This window comes from Apodemus sylvaticus, chromosome 4 (genome assembly GCF_947179515.1).
Source record: "Apodemus sylvaticus chromosome 4, mApoSyl1.1, whole genome shotgun sequence".
NCBI lineage: Eukaryota > Metazoa > Chordata > Mammalia > Rodentia > Muridae > Apodemus > Apodemus sylvaticus.
In genome coordinates, this window is record NC_067475.1 from 113,122,574 (window position 1) to 113,140,384 (window position 17,811).

The window sequence follows — 17,811 nt, forward strand, 5'->3', positions numbered from 1 at the left end:
AAATTAGTCTCTCTTAACATTTTCCCAGAATCTCCACAATGGTTTTCCAGTACAGGAACCACACAACCAGGCTGGAGGAATTTCTTTGGTGCTGTGGTAATAACTAGATGAGCCCTCTGAGACCCAGAGAAGACCTCAACTCCCCTCAACTACAGCATCTGCCAGCAAACCTCTGTGGACCAGGTCATTGACCTCCTCAGCTAACAGCTAATTTACTAGCCATTCTCACTTCTGCCTGAATTTTTCCTGTATCCAAGAGGCCAGACACTCCTGCTCGAATGTCTTCTTCCTGCTTCTTGCTCAGTCCTTAACCTGGAAGTGTAATTCTAAGAGTTTACTATGCTTAGCTGTGACCGTTTCAAACTGCAACGGCTCATTCTTTTGAGAATAATCTGGGAAAGCAATAAAAATCGAGATGTATTCCTAATTCCCTTGGCTGCCCTTAATATATGCCTCCCTTAAAAGTAATCTGCTGAAGTCCTAGCTCTGACATGATGGTATTAAGAGGTTAGGTCTTTATGTGGTCATTGTGTGGTGAAGGAGCCCTTATTAATTACATTAGTGCCCTGATGAAAAAGAGGCCTGAGAGAGGTCCCTGAACCTCTCAAGACAGTGAATGCACAATGAGAAGATGCCGTCTATAGAGTTGAAATCAGACCATCCCCAGTCCACGGAATTTTCCAACACACTGATCTTGGACTTGGCAGCTTCCAGAGCTGGTAGGAATAAAATTCTGGTTTATTTTCTAAGCCAGCCTGTGGCTCAACAATTGACAACTATTTTCAGATCTTAGGGCAGAGACTGTTTTACCAGGATTCCTATCCCAGTAGTCATGTGATAATACATATATGCCCCCACCATGTGTTAAAAAGTAGTACCCTTAGGTGGCAAAAGAAAATCACATAGGAACTGATAATGCCCACAGTAGAGTGCAATAGGTCTTGACAGCTTTCCTACTAATATACTAATGTTCAAAAGCAGGAATTGGTTGTAGCAAATCTACCTTGTTTTAAACCTTGGTGCCTTGTAAGATAATAAAGAACTGAACAGAAGTGACAGTAAAACCAAGGCTAAGGTGGTGTCACAAAGGGTCCAGAGTGGCCCCCGCTCCCTGGCACAACCATGACACTGAGACATTAGTATCAGCAGATTCCTGAGAGCCTCTCTGGCTGTGCTGCCTGAGAAAACAGTCACAAAGGATTTGGTTTTCCTTTAGCCACAGTGACTGCTGGCCTAAGCCAGCAGGAATTTCTGTCACCAAAAAACTCAGGCAATCTTACAAGGAGAAATGTCTTGTCTATGAATATAGGGGGCGTATGAAGTAGAAAATGGGACATCTTGTGAAAAGTTGAATATTTGCTGACAGGAGAGAAAAGACTACTGAGCTAACTTTTCATGTTTACTATGAAACTTCCACAATACCCAAGTGGTGTGTGTGTCTGAGTATGTAAATAATAAAGATGTGGATCCATATTGGCGCTCTAACACTGCCAATGATTTGAATTCTTAAGATGTTTTTCTTTAATTGGCTCCCCAGATATACATAGGGGTGTGTGTGTGTGTGTGTGTGTGTGTGTGTGTGTGTGTGTGTGTGTGTAATTTTAACTTCTTTGGTTGATAAAGCCCAACTTGATCATTGTATAACAGAAAAAACCTTTTGTGTGGACCTTCCAACTCTTCAAGTTAGTTGCTGCCACAACAGAATGCTGAAGCAAGCAACATAAACTCAGCAGCTCTGGGAGACCCTAGACAGAAAGAGGTTGGAAACCTGAAGACTCCTGTTTACCTAAGTATTCAGCAGATTGTAGACTTAAGAAAAGATGTTGAGAAAATTCTTAGTAGTAAGTGTGGGGTGTAGCTGGTTGCTTTTAAAAAGCACAATGAGTTTGGGTGCAAGCAGCCCATGTTCAAGGAACACCTAGCAGTGTAGAACTCTGAGCGGTATGAAAGAATAGGAAAGTTTAACTACCTCCAGGGTCCACGAAGGCAAGACTGAGAAGTGTTTTGAACACCACAAAGGGCACCAGGACACAGACCGTGGCAGATGAACATGACTGGCAGGTTTTTGAAAATATGTTTGATAGCTTTCATGAGAAAGAGGAATGGGCCTAAGAAACAAATTATGCATAGAAATTATAACTGTTATATGTAGAATTCACTGTTCCTTAGGTATCGTGTGGGGTCTGTGTGTGTACACACATGTAAGTGTGGGTAAGTGTGTGTGTGCATGTGCATGCATGGAGGCAGAGGTTGATATTTTGTGTTATCGTCCATCACATCCATCACTCGTTTTGAAACAGGGTCTCTCATTGAACCCGGAGCTTAAGGTTAGCCTACACTGGCTGACCTTTGAACTCTAGAGATCCTCTCATCTCTGCTTCTCCAGTGCTAAGGTTAGCAGGTACACCATCATGCCCAGCTTTCTATGTGGATGTGGGAGTGTCAGACACACATGCTCAATCAGACGCTTTATTCACATCCTCACAACCAAATGAGTAGCATTGTGAATGTAATAAGTATGATATATATGATGATTCAAAAACCCGAGAGTCTTCCAAGCTGTTGGGCTACCACACATCGGGACTTAGAGATTTGCTTCTTTGGAATGTGTGGCGTCAGCACTTCAGAAGCTGAAGCAGGAGGATGGCCAGTTTAAGGCTTGCTTAGGTATTCTAGCTTGCCTTTCTGTGGCTGTGATTCCTTCACAGTGCTGACCATAAGCAGCACGGGGAGGAAAGGGTGTATTCGCTTTGTTTTCCCACAGTCTTCTAGCTCACACTTGAAGTAGGTGCCGAGCACTACGCCATCCTTAGAGCACTGAGAACTTCCATGGCTCATTCTCTGAGCACACAAGGATGTCAAGATGTACCTCTAGATCCCTTTTAAAAATCACTGTAATACATTTAGATTGTTTTGGTTAATATAATTCCATCTATATAGTAGCAGGGGGCCGGGGAGATGGCTCAGTCAGGAAAGTCCTTGTCTGCCTGATTCCCAACATCCGCATTAAATGACATAATTTAAATGCTTGCAAGGATGAAGCTCAATAAAATTATCAACAGCAATGTGTTGTGCAGAATCCATAGCATGATATAATGGACAGGGAATGACATCAGAAACCAGGGGGAGAAACGGTCATAGAAACAGAGGGGAAATCTAAATCTTTCCATTTCCAGAAAATGGAAGATTTCACATTAAACCCATTGCTGTGCTTATAATACCTCCAAAATCATCAAGGAAGATGGGGGGGGGGGAGGGTGGAGGGGAGAAGGCAGGACCAAGGATGATGACCTTGGGTGCTTGTGTGGGGCAGTCCTAGAAATGGTTCATGTCTTGTGCTTGGATTATTGGTCTGACTGTGCATGGTGATATGTCTTTGGTGCCAGCACCTCAGAAGCTGAGGCAGGAGGATGGCAAGTTTCTGACTAGGTGTTCTAGCTTACTTTTCTTCTGCTATGATATGACACTAACAAAGAAATTTAGGAAAGATGGAGGTTATTCAGTTTCCATTCCCATGTCATGGGCTGTCACTGAGAGAAGCCAGGGCAAGAGCCTGCAGTCTACACCATGAGGAATGTGGCTAGCTCAGCTCCCTTCCTTTTACAGTCCAGGACCACCTGCCCAGGTTTGGCAATGCCCACGGTGGACTGGGCAAATCTACAAACTGGCTATCCAGAAAGTGTCCTAAAGACACAAAACAATCCGATGGGGACTGTTCAACCAGCGTTCACTCTTCCTAGATGTGTCCAGTTGTAAACTACATAACACGACACTGTCTCAAAGACTAAGACAAAACCGAACAAACCTGCAGCAACCACCAGAGAGAAGGCACAAAAGGGACTATCTGCTTGATACAGGTCTCGTACAATTCTACACTGGTGGCGTGCTCCTGAAGAGTGTGTCTAACACATACAACAAGCCAGTGTTTATGAACTACACACTGTAAGCAGAGTGCTTGCCGTCCATGAAACATGAGCCTCAGGTGCATTCTTCAGAGACAGGAGACTGTTCGTTGAGTATAAAGCAGTCTGGATCACAGTCCACCAGTTTGATCACCGAATACTTTTTTTCTTCTTCAGAAACTGCACAGGGAAAAAGGCCTGTGTTTCTCCTTTGTCCAGGAACAACTCAAAAATATATATATAATGGGAAAAAACAAAATGGATTTTTAATACTCTGAGTTTTAATATTTTCTTTGCTTTAAAAATATTTTAATATGAAGTGAATGAGTTCTTCAGTTCTGGCCTTACAAGGGTGGCAGAGCCAAATTTATCCATTCACTGTGACTAAACAGAAGGGTAGATAAAAATAGATGAAACAGTTGTTTGTAGGCACAGGAGAGGCAGCCTTGAGAAAGCAGCAAGTCCCTCTGCCCCCTTCTTCCTCCCCTACGGCACATCACAGACTTCAGAGAAGGAGGTCCCTGGTAGCAGGACCATTTCCCACGTTAGAGGAGAAGCTGGTGAGAGAGGCTGAGGTTGAACACAAAGGCCTGTACAACAACAGAACCCCAGGTCTGCACAGGATACCATGAGCCCCTGCAGGACACCAACGCACAAACTGCAAGTGGTGAAGAAGAATGCTTGTAAGCCTGGGGCATCGAGTCCGGGCCAGGCGGAGCTATGAGCCCTTTGTGTCACTCAGGGCGTCGTTCCTAGGGTCTCAGGGTAGCTATAGCTTAGCAACACCACTCCCGGGAAATTTACTCACTACAGCAGAAGCATGAAAGAACTCTAAGTGGTTTAAATGCTCATAAGAACATTGCAATCTGCAATGTAAAATTATTAATGCCCAGAATCCAACAAAAACTGTACAGATATAAGAAGCAGTACAGGAGACCTAAAGCCAGGAGAAAAATCAGTCTCTAGAAACAAACCTGGAAGAGAAATAAAGAGAAAATATGTACATTAAAGCCACTATCATGTCAATATTCATTTTATTAATATAATTTATTCTTTGATAATTTCACACATGTATACAATGTACTTATTTCATACACACACCTGCTTCCTCCCTCCCAATTCCAAGATCCCATTACCCCCTCCCAACATCATACCTTTAAATATGTGTGTATACATATATTTAATACACGTATTTATATTTATGCATATATTTAATACATGTGTGTTTATATTTATATACATATATGTATACATATATTTAATATACATATTTGTATTTATACATATATTTAATACATGTATTTATACATATATTTAATACACATATTTATACATATATTTAATACATACACATATATTCCATTGAAGCCAGTTAGTGCTGTCCATAAATACATGGCTGTGGGGCCATCTACTGGATCATTCTGAACCTACCATGGACCACACCCTTAAATCAAAGGACTCTCCCTCTCCTGGCAGCCCTCACTGTCACCAGCTCCTCAGCTAGGGGTGGGGCCCATGTGTCCCTCTGCCACTGGAGCTGGAATGGTGGCTAGCTTGATCTTGTGCAGGTTTTGTGCAGGCTACTGCACACTCCATAGCTACTACAAGTTCATGAGTGCAGCATTATGGTTCTATTATCTACACATACATGTACATATTATGCATAATATATAATTGCATACATACACATAAATATCTCAGGTGTAAAAGACACATTACATATAAAAGGAAACAAATGACATTTCTCATCAGATACAAGTCAAAGCATCACTTGCTTAAACAGGCACAAGAAATTTAAATTCCAATAATTTCTCTTATTTAAATGGGAAAGTAAGTTATATACGGGTCTTCCTGATCTCGATTACAATTAGAAAAACATTCAAGTCAAAAAACACCTTAAACATTAATGAAATTCAATAAAGTTCATGGGTCCTAAAAACAACTTATTTCCCCTCTATTTCCTTCTACTCTCCAGTATTCCAAACTCTTGCAAAGTTTGGTCCAAAGACTAAACCATTGTTGTGATTCAGTAAATATCACAAAATGACTTTAATGCCACAGACACAGTGACAAGCCCCTATGACTGAATAGACTTTTTAAAATTGTGAGAAATCTTACAAACTATATAATCCCCTGTGACTGAATAGGCTTTCTAGAAATCTTATAAGCTATACAATTTACCACAGTCATTTTTATAGGTGTTGGAAATAAACATGAGGTGACAGGATGTTTCCTACATTTTCAAGGTGACCAGCAAGGGTGTGGAGGGCAAGAACAACACAGTGCAAGGCTGGAGTTATTGACAATATTCCCTGAGTCTTCCATGTGCATGTGATCTGGGATTATGTTGAAACCTTGATTTTAAAAAGCTGAACTGAGCATGATGCAATTTAAAATAACAAAAGGTAGATATATGTTATATGTAACATATAAAATAATATATAATTTTAACTAATGGTCAATTTAGAAACCAAACACAACATAAAAATGCAATCAGAGCATATCAGAAACACTCTACTGAGAGTGACAAAATGATGTCAACCTGAGAGTGACAAAATGATGTCAACCTTCAGGTTCCCTTCTAAGGTATTGTAAGAACTACAAGCACTTGTACTGGATATTTAGGGTCACTGGAGACACATGACTTTTATGCAGGCAGAAGAATCAACTTTTGAAAGAGCGAGAGAAGTTGCTCTTCCTCATCTATTTCCTCCCCTGAGGAATGTATTGAACATTAGCTTCCTAAACTGAAGACGCTTAATGAAGAAAAAGATGGAAAAAAATAGAAGTCTGCCCAGCTTTGGAATCACGGGTTGAGTTTTGGAAGATGGTTTGATCTTGAAACCTTTTTAACTGGTCCTTTCTTGGCATTTGTTGTCTTCTGATTCACGGAATTGTGTCTTCCACTGAAATAAAATAAGCATCAATCACAATTTTTCTGTCACTGCTGTCTGCAACAAAACCAGAAGCTAATGTTCAATAACTGCCCACGTAGTGACTGGCAGTTTGGGGGCTTGGGAGATGAACATTTACATTCCCCTGTATACTCTAGATATTGCTGCCCTGTCTGACACTGCAGGCCAGGACTTTCTCCATTCTGTGGTTCTCTTCCCCCTCTTGTCTCCTTGCCACACAGAAGCTTTTTAATTTCCTGTGATCCCATTTGCTGCTGGGTTTCTATGCAGAAAAATCAATTCTTATTGCTGTTTCTTAAAGTGCTGTCTCTGGGTTGGTTTGTTTGTTTTTGTTTTGGTGTTGGTTTTTAAGAATGGCAGTTTCAGCATTTCATGTTTTAAACTGAGGTTTTATTGACAGTCCCCCTCTTCTCATTAGAGCTATATTGTGTCTGTCTTTTTTGGTTATCTGTTATTTTTCAAAACTGGGCATTGTGTATAATATCACATAGCCATTCTGTAACTCAGATACTCTTTTTTTCCCCAGCTGGGGAAAATGCTATGTGGGCAGTGAACTGAACTGAAGATGGTTCTCAAGTGGAAAGAATGGTAAAGCAACCATTGAAAAGATGTCCAACATCCTGATCCATTCAGATTCCATGTCACTCAAGCAGGAAAACTAATGACAGCAAATGATAATGAGAGCATGGGAAGAGAAGACCTTAGCTGTCATCGGTGGGGCTATCAAGCAGTGCAGGCACTATGGACAATGGTGGTATAGTTGTTTCTCTAAGAACTAAAAATAAAATTGCCATACTTCTGATACATACGCAAAGGACTCTAACCCTGTGACAGAGATATGTGTGCACCCGTGTTCACAGTTGCCCTGTTCCCAACAGCACGGTTAAAGAGTCAGCCTAGGTGTGCATTGTCAGATGAACAGTGATGATGTGGAAATGTAATCTACTGTCAAGAGAGATGAAAAGGAAACATATTAAAACAAGGTAACTCAGGACCAGAAGGCAAGTGCCATGGGCTTCTTCTCATACATGGATCCCAGCTTCTAATGTTTATGTGCATTTACCTGGAAGAGAATGTGGATGCGAGGGAAGTAGACCGTGCTCCTTCAGAGGGAAGATGGCTTTAGGAAGAGGAGCGGAAGGGTGTGAAAGTGGGAAGGGGCATCCTGAGGTTAGAACAACACAGCAGGAATGCAGAGAAATGGGAGAGAGGAGAGGACGGGACCAGAGGGACCCCTCAAACCTAAGTATATATGAAAATGTCACGAGCAAGCCTGGGACTTTGTATCCAAATAAATAAATAGCAAGCATGAAACATTGTCAGGAGTATCCATAGCAACATTATTCACATTATCAGAAATATATAAATAATTCAAATCCCCATCAACTGATGATTGGATAACCAAGGGTCTATAAAACTCTGGGATGATAGCTAATCAACACAGTAAATCTGGCTGTGTTCGACATGGATGACCTTGAAAACAGAAGCTAGACCTGTGAGTGGCACACGGCATGTGACACAGTAGTGGGGAAAACCCACAAACACAGATCAGTGAGCACCAAGTCCTGGACAGTGAGACTATTATTGATGGGCAGGACACTTCTGTGGGAGTTGGAGGAGGAGGGTGTTCTGGAATCAGTGGTGATGGCTACTCAACCTGGACTTTAGTGCCGTGTGAATTCAGATGCTTCTGTTGGGTATGGGTGCATATGTGGGAATCCCAGGCAGCCATATTGCTCAGCTGAGCTCAAAACGGTTCAGAAACCTTTATATGTGAGTGTTACGTGAATGATATTAGTATAAGTGCTACATATTTGTTGTTTGCATGCTCGAGTTATGATTCATTCTTATTTTTCTCTCTTTACAAAAAAAATGTTTCCTGATTTTGCTTACTCTTTATAGTTACTAATGTGCTACACATTGGAAAGGAAGGAAATTTGGGAATATTTATTGAGTTAGGAGGTTTTTTCAAAACCTTCTAAGTCTTCCACAAACCATTTGGTACAGGTTTCACTCTCATACTACAAGGGGGTAAAATGAGTCTTGGAGTGACTGCTCATATAAAGACACATTGGATAATTTGGAGAAAATTTATTTTCTGTCCGCTCTGAATGCAGAGCAAAATTTCATTTGCCATCATGCTTCTTGCATTGTTAAAAGGATAATACTGGATATACTGTTATTTTGACTTGGAGACTTCGACAAGCTGGCTTATGATAGAATTTTTCTTCATTTATTACTCTCTTTAAAATGATATGTAACTATACAATTCACAGACAACACAAAAGTGAACAAACCCAAATTATTCATACCACCACCAGGTTATTTTTACATTATACTTTCTATTTACTGTCAAAATTTTCTACATCAGTTATATATTCTAGCATCTGCATTCTAGAGTCTTCTAGAATTGACTAGAACTTCTTAATTCTGTCATAGTTTATTGAATTAATTTCTTAAGGATGCAGATGTTGGCTGTATATCTGCTCCTTGTCTCAAAATAAGCTCCCCAAACAATCTGCCCCTCAAGAAGCCACAATTAATTTCCCAAGGGTGCTTTTCTTCTGGGGTATGAAGGACTGCTCTGTCCTCCTCAAGGGGCTTCCATGACTAGATAAAACTTTCATGAACAAAGCAGAGAGGAGGCTGCATAGCAAAGGAAAAAAAAAACAGAAAAAGAAACGCCGCTGCCATTGGTTCTTTGATGAGCGGTGGCTGTGTATCCATCACCGTTTGAAGTCCTTACTTGCTAAGTCCATAATTCACAGTTAATATATTCCATGGCCCATGGTCCAAATCTACCTATCAGCTTTGTAGAATTTAGGGGCAAGTTCTAAATCTATGTCTAAAGAGCATTTCTCTTAATCGTCTTAGCAATCCTTTATAAACAGCATATGCAAGAATCTTTAGCATAGACCTTTCATGGAGATGGAGTTATCTTATTCATTTATAGTCACACGTGAAATTGGAATATAATTGGTGATATTTGACTGGGCAGAGCTATTGTTTTGATCAATGTTTTAAACATACTTTCTCTTAAATGGGTTTCTTCTGGTACTCTGATTCATTCTGAGTGTTGAACAATATCATAAGCCAGTGTTTGGACATTGGATGCTAATATGGATGGTGCCAGTCACTCAAAGATCTACGTGTCAAACATGGCCCCTGGCAGTATTCTTGGGAGGGAGGCGTCTTGAGGTCACTGAAAACATAACTCTGAAGCCAGCAGTGATACCCAGCCCCTCCCTCTTCACATTTCTGCTTTGTATGCGGCAGTTTTGTTCTGCCTTGCACCACCAACCAATCAGTGTGCAGCTTGACACAGGCACAGCACAGTGAGGGCAACCAAGCATAGACAAGACCCTTTTAAGCTAAGGCTAAAGGAACCTTTAAAAAAAAAAAGTTACGTTAGCCTCTGTGTTACAGATGCAGGTTGACAAGCACATATGAGATTGTCAATCAGATCAAACATGAAGGCCATAGCTCTTGAGCTTTAAAAATATCAAAGAGTCAGATGCAGGTGTCTTCACCCAACCAATGGACAGAAATGGCTGACCCCTGTGGTTGAATTAGGGAAGGCTGAAAGAAGCTGGGGAGAAAGGCAACCTTGTAGGAGGACCAGCAGTCTCAATTGATCTGGACCCCTGAGATCTCTCAAACACTGGACGACCTAACAGGCAGCATACACCAGCTGGTATGAGGTTACCTACACATACAGTGGAGGACTGCCGGGTCTGCGTTCATTAAGAGATGATGCACCTAACCCTCAAGAAACTGGAGGCCCCAGGGAATTTAGAAGTCAGGTGGAGTGGGAGGTGGGGACATCCACGTGGAAACGGGGTGGGGAGGAGGTACAGTCAGACGGTGGCAGGGGTGGGGAGATAAAATATGGAGTGTAAAAATATAAATTAATTAATTTAAATTTTAAATTGTATATATAAAAATATATATCATGCAAAACATGACATGTCTGAAAGTGTGTAAAACCATAAACTCACAGTTCCATGAAGTACCATAAGGTTAAAATTCCAGTAACTCTTCCCCAGATAAACTTATAGATAAAACACTGCCATCTTACTAGAAGGCTCTCCTGTACTTCCTGATTCTCAGCCCTGTTTAATAAGGACCACCCTGCATTCTTACACCAGATTACTTCAGTCGCTTTAAAATATTATGTGAATGTAAGCACATTTACATATTTCCTTACAGAAGACTATGAGAATTTTCTAAATGTTGTGTAAAGGATATTTATTATTATTACCTATAAAATATATATGCATAGATACTAGGAATATCCATTCCCTGCCAATAAACATTTTAGATTGTTTTTTCCCCTTTGACTATCATGGATCAATGCACAGGTCTTAGGGTGTAAATGCTCTATCGTATTGAGAAGTAGAATTGTTGAAACCAGAGTAGATGTATGGGCAGCTATAGAGGTGAAACTAAGCACCATTCCTAAGCAGCTAAGCCCCCACTCCACCAGCTCCCACTCAGTGTTGTGACTCCCAGTGGCCACTCTGCTCTGCAGGTGAGGGTGGTGCTAACACTTCTCCTAAGCTCAGCACCACTTGGGTCAATCAAGGCTGCCGTGAGGTGCTTAGCGTCAGTGTTAGTTATGAATCACATCTGAACAACCAACAAAGGAAGGATATTGAAATTCCGTGGCCAGGTCAGTAACTCAGAAACAATATTTTAAGGCACCCTCGACTACTTAAATGTATTCAAATGCCTACAGGAAGACAGATGCTTCTGTTGGGGGAGCTCTGAGTGCTGCTTTTAGTTTCAGGCAGTGAAAGCCGTATTAGTCCAACTGCTTGACCAATCATCAGCTCAGTGATCAATTCAAGGATTATTAAGCAGCAATCTATGGTGGGCAATCTTTCCACATTCAGATTCGTCAGAGATAGAACGGATCTGGGTGGGATGGGCAGTTCTGAAGGTCCTGAGCGAGAGTCCTGGCCTATGGCATTCACCTCCCATATAGCACCTCAGACTAAGCTCAGACCTATGGCCCAGAGGCCCCAGGCAACAGACAGAGGCATGAGGGTGTATGGCCATTAGTCCATAGGGAGATAGGTGGGGTTTGGCAACTTGGTGATATCTTTGGGTAGCCTCAGTCAAACCTGATGAGATCTTTCAGGGAGTAGGCACCTTGCTATGGTGACTGATTTCAGGGTTTATTCTGAGACAGACAATGTCAAGAGTAGTCAGTGAAAACCTAGACTGTCTTCAGAATCACGGGATGGGAATGTTGGTGGATGTGTGTATTAATGTAATAGGAATAAGGCCTTAGTTGAAATCTCAAAGTACCTCTTCGCTATCAAAGAAAATTTCAGAGAAGTAGTAATGTATTTTAAAGATAGGATTGGATTAGGGTAAAGATAAAACAGAAGGTAGCCGTGTATGCTGCTGTGCAGTGAGGAGCTGAAACAGTAGCTCGAGATTACTGTCCTCCGGAAAGCCTGCCCACGCGACTCCAAGTGGCAACAGGTCCCTGTCCTAATATTAGCCTAGAAACTTTGAATATCCAGGACATAATCCACAAATTAAATGATGTCCAAAAAGAATGGAGGAGTGGTCCCTGGTTCTGGAAAGACTCAGTGCAAGAGTATAGGGGAATTCCAGAACAGGGAAGTGGGAAGGGGTAGATGGAAGAATAGGGGGACAGAAGAGGGCTTATGGGACTTGTGGGGAGTGGGGACCCAGAAAAGGGGAAATCATTTGCAATGTAAATAAAAAATAATAATAATAATAAAAACCTTGCCGCAAGTGGTAAGAATATCACCCTATACCATCACAAAACCTGCTTATGTTCTTGGAGTCTGGGATATTAGTAGGAGTTAGGGAGATGTGTGACTCTGGCCAACAGAACTGTTGGGTGGTATGGGCAGTGAGCCTCCCCCAGCCCCCAGAGATCAAAACCTAACAAGCAGGTGCTACCCAGGCAGTGAAATCCAAGCTAGTGTGCTGTCAGCTTGCTGGTGTGAGGCACTCTTGGAGGGACTAAGTCAGCAGGACTCTGCCTAGACAGGAGTTGACAAGTTGCCTCCTAGTCCTCACAAACTTGACTCCAGGACCTTTTCCCTTACGGATTTCAATGGGATCTTCTCTCTGTGATGCATCCTAGCACAAGTACAAATATATTCTGAGTTCTGGAACCTACCATTAAGTCTTTTACCACTGAGAAGGTTTTAGGACTCTCAGGCAGTGGTTCTTTTTCCATGGAGGTCCTTTGTCAAATTTTAATATTTAAACTACACTATAATTCAATAATGAAACTGTGTAAAGATAATTAATAGTAATTTAAATAAGTAATGACAATTAGTGAAAAATATGCTTTGGTCCATCTAGCTGAGAAATGGGCTATACCATTAATCTTTACCAAAGAAACCTGTCATAGTACGTATCCTTTGAGAACTTCTCATCTTGACTAGCTTTGGACAGGATTGATTAGGAACTAACTTACAATTTGGTTTGATTTTTTTCAGTGTTATATATGAATATCCTTGTCATATAGGCCAGATTAGGTGACTCCATATTTTCTATAGGGCCTGGAAAGTTCACAAATATATTAAAAACCTCAGCAAGTTCCTTCATTCTTCAGCATACAGTAGCTTCGTTTACATGACATCCATAGTTTAAAGTGTACCGTATCCATAGCAACAAACATGTTTCTCCACTGAAAAGAGGCAGACAGGTGTCAGCTGCACCTGCTGTGTTGTTAGGTTGTGACGTTTTAACTCTGCCGGTTTAACTCTGCGGGGGTTCTCGGTTGCCTTAGTTTAACATGCCACCTCCTTTGGAGGCTAACAGTGCTTCAGGGAGCTCCAATCCCGTGTATCTGGCATGCAAGACCCCTAGGTTCTCTGCTCTCTCTTCGCATGTGCTGTTTCATACATGGCTATAAGAATCTATAATCTCAGATTCCAAAATATAACAGACACCTTGTTGCGTGAGAGCCGTGCGAGGGCGAGTCTAATGAACTAGCGAGGGGAGATCTACCTAGACGTACGTTTTCACCGGACTCTCCTTCATTCTAGGCAGCGGGTCCATCTGTTGCCTCTTGGATACTTGAGTTAAGCCAGAAACCTGAAACACACACACAAAAAAAAAGAAAGAAAGAAAAAGAAAAGAAAGAAAGAAACAGCATGTTCACCTTTTACTTCCCAGCTAATTTCTGGGTTAAAAGAGTCAATTTTCTGTCAATTTCATTTGCAAACATGGCTCTTACTAGCATGGTAGGAGCAGCTAAGAGTGACAAGAAGTTCAGCCATTTTCTATACAGATAAACCTTTTGAAGTTTCTGTACAGACCCCCTCTTGGCCCCATAATCCACCCAACTTTTAAATTAAATATGGAGAAATCTATGGAAGTCAATCATCCATGTGGTGTGGGCCATTAGGAATTTTTGTAGCGGACACTAAACACACATAAAACACATGTCCTACCAGCAGAAAGCAAAGAGCAGTCTATATGGTAGGAAGGCAGAAAGGTAAGACAGCATCCTCATTGTACTTATTTGTGATTCCCCCGCAAGGGAAGGCAAACGGATGTCCCAAGCGATTCAAGAACACTGGAGGCTGATCAACTTCCAGATGGCTACTGAAGCCGTGAATGAATGAATGAATGAATGAGCTTCTCAATCAGGAGCAGCATCAGAGAGAAGAAAGGCAGTGATGTAAACAGTAGACTGCAGTGTCCGAGGGACACCGTGTTAACAATAGGGAACCCACCTAGCACAGTCAGTGAGTCACAGCGCCAGCCTAACCCAGGTCCAGTGAGAGGCCCTGCCGTGAGTGGAGAGCAGAGAGTGGGACACTGGTCCCCTCTGGTACCCATGCAGGCCCATACACTCTTTCAGTGGATATATCATACATGAGCACAGATGCGACACACACAACGCACTCATACCCAAAAGACATCAAAAGAATTTAGAATCGGTGGACAGTCCAACAGCCTCTTCCTCTGCAAACCAAGGCATTTATATTTAACATTCTCCTGCCCTTTGATAAAATTCTGATATTTGGAACAGACAGCAAAACTTAAATTTATCAGGTCTTATAACACTCTCAGAAGTCAGCCCTGCTTCGCTCTTTAATAACTCCTTGCATCATGAGAAAACCTGTGGAGGGGGAGTGGGTTTCAGTCAAAACACACCCATTTTGGTTGTTAAATGACAAGTTAGATATTAACAGCTTTGGAAGACACAGGGACTGGACCCTCCCTCACAGTCCACAACTTTAAACCAAGCACTAAAACGAACTTTCAATTTCTGGCTAGAAAAGGAACCCCAGTCACATCTTTGATGTTGGGAGGAGCCTTGCATGGAGCCTGACCCCTGGAAAAGCCACGAATGGAGACCTTCTAAACCCAGCTGAAGGAGTCCTAAACCTTTATAGGATTACATATAGCAGGAGGCTTTCTGATCAAGGGCAGAGTCACACCACTGCTTCCTCATCTAAGCCCAGATCCAAACAGGCCTGTCAATCACCTGGACAGGATAAAGTCCCTCAGGAGAAGCTGCTTGTTCTGGAGACCTTAGAAAATAGTATAATGGCTGCCTGGTATGTAGGTCAGACCAGGGGTCTCCTTCAGCATTGTCTGCTCACACTGCAGGAGAGCGTATTTACTCTGTAATAAGTCATGCCTGTCTTCCACACTGCTCTGTATCTGTCTATATTCTTCCCATAGAGATCACAGGAGGGGAGACAAGGAAGGCAGAGACTGAGGCAGGTGGCAACAGTGGATGGAGAAGGAGGCAGCCAGAGCGAGCATTACAGAAGCATCTACGACAGACCGAGCAAACGCAGATCGATTTTTTTACTTATTCAGTGTGGGAAGAACAAAACTCACCCATTAACCTTCCCAGGCACTGTAGCTTGAGCATGCTCAGAACCACCCTTGATGATAAAGATTAACAATTCACTCTAGACTGAAATCCTCATTAACATTTATACCAACGACAGGATTAATGCCTTCCTGGGAAGCTGTTGACTTTGACTGAACATCCGATGAGCCTGCACAGTTATCGAGATTAATCCACCTAAGTGGAAATTTTTTAGATAACTACAGGTAAATGGATGTTTCAGGGGCAAAAGACTTAGACTTTTCACCTTAGACAAAAATCTTCCAGGGTATTTTACATGAATAAAAATTTTCCTAACAATGGGCTTTTTATTATCAGTTGTGTAAATGCTTCCTAGAAACACTGACTGACACTCTTCGTAGTGAACAGTAAAGCAACAGAAGAGTTGGGCACCCTGTCTGACCTCCACAGGGACATACAGTTATGTGATGCAAACATGTTAGCTGTAAGACTCCAGAAGGCAAGTCAGGCGGTGGTGGCACACACCTGTAATCCTAGTACTCTGGGAGACAGAGGCAGGTGGATTTCTGAGTTTGAGGCCAGCCTGGTCTACAGAGTGAGTCCCAGGACAGTCAGAGCTATACAGAGAAACCCTTTCTTGAAAAAAACCAAATGCAAAAAACAAAAAACAAAAACAAAAACAAAAAAAACAAACAACAACAAAAAAAACAAAAAACAAAACAAAACAAAAAACAAAAGAATCCAGAAGGCAAGCAGAAATATGGCAGATCTATAACACCCAAAGACCAGGAAGGAATGGGGAGATAGCATCCCCCAATTACTGGACTTTAGAGCTTCTGATGTGTCAGACATTTTGCTGTACACTTCAAACACAAGGCTCTGTGAACACTCCCAGACCTGGAAACTGGCGGTATTATATCTTCCCTCAAGGGAGGCAAAGAAGGTGAGGTCCAGCACGGTCACATAGCAACTAGGGGCTGCGAGATGTCTCAGGGGCTAAGAATGTATAAGAACATATAGTTGGTAAACATGAGGACTTCCTTCAAGTTCCCAGAATTCAAGTAAAAAGCCAGGCATGGTTGAGTGCACCTGTAACTCTAGCAGGAAGAAAGAGACAACCAGATCCACTTAACACACACACACAACACACACACACTTTTTAAGAAGCTAACACAGCAGGTAAATGAAGAACTGGATTCAAAATCAAGAGTCTGTGGTCTTTCCATCAAGTCAAGATCTCATAGAGAAGACGGTGTTCACAAGAGACCTCCAGATGGAGTGAGACAGGCTCAGATGAGAAAGAGTATATGTCACCCATTGCCAAGGAGGAAGAAGGCAGCATTGATTGTGACCATAGGACGAGGGACTGACCAATCTTGTCTCAGTTCCTACAAACCTTGTTGACACTAAGCCCCAAGCATCCTTTTGCCACTGTAACCCTAATTTTCATTCCCAAATTCTACCATACTTGCCCTTCTGGGCTCCAAATCCCCATAGCTAGGGATGGAATCGTTTCATAGATTATCCTCAATGCTCTGCATCACTGTGACAGATGCTCTGCTCCCCTAGCCCCCACCCTCACCCCACCCCTGTCCCCGTCCCCATCTCCCTAGCTGCCTAGCTGCACTCTCCTTCTGGCTCTCTGGACCTCATTATTGAGGCTCTTCAGAACTATGTCCTGAGCTGTCTTCTCTTTACCTCACAATGTGGTCCCTGCCCATCTCTTTCCCTAACATGCCTGCAATCACTCTCTGCGTGCCAATATTTTCTGTCTCTTTCTAATCTAGAGCATCTTCCTGATCATTTAGACATCCCCCTGATATCTAGATACTTCTGTTTGGATAATATTCATTGAAAACTGAACTCATATTCTAATCTTAAACCGTATATCAAAATAAAGTTATATAAATGAAATATGAATGTAAGCATCAAATATCAAGTTATAGACATGCTGGATGGTGTGGTAGATGTTAAAAACATTAAGATGAAGACAATCTTTTATTTTTAAATAGATAACTATACCAAGCTTTTCCTTTGTTTCCTTTTTAAATAGGCATTTATAAACAAGAAAGCATACATTCATTACATAAAAATAGTTCTGAGTAGCAGAGTAAGCTGTCATATTGTCATTAGCAGCAGTGAAGGACAGGTGGGCACAGGGGTT

The 17,811-nt window shown here is 41.8% G+C and overlaps 1 protein-coding gene across 1 annotated transcript in view; it reads right to left on the minus strand.

The window, feature by feature from the left end:
* Positions 1–6,708: 6,708 nt before the first annotated feature.
* The window catches only part of Ccdc169 (coiled-coil domain containing 169), a 29,869-nt gene continuing 18,766 nt past the window's right edge, over positions 6,709–17,811 (minus strand). The window contains exons 7-8 of the mRNA XM_052178723.1: positions 13,833–13,909; positions 6,709–6,808 (exon numbers count right to left, since the gene is read on the minus strand). Coding sequence (XP_052034683.1) covers positions 6,709–6,808; positions 13,833–13,909 — 177 coding nt within the window. The remainder of the gene's footprint in view (positions 6,809–13,832; positions 13,910–17,811) is intronic.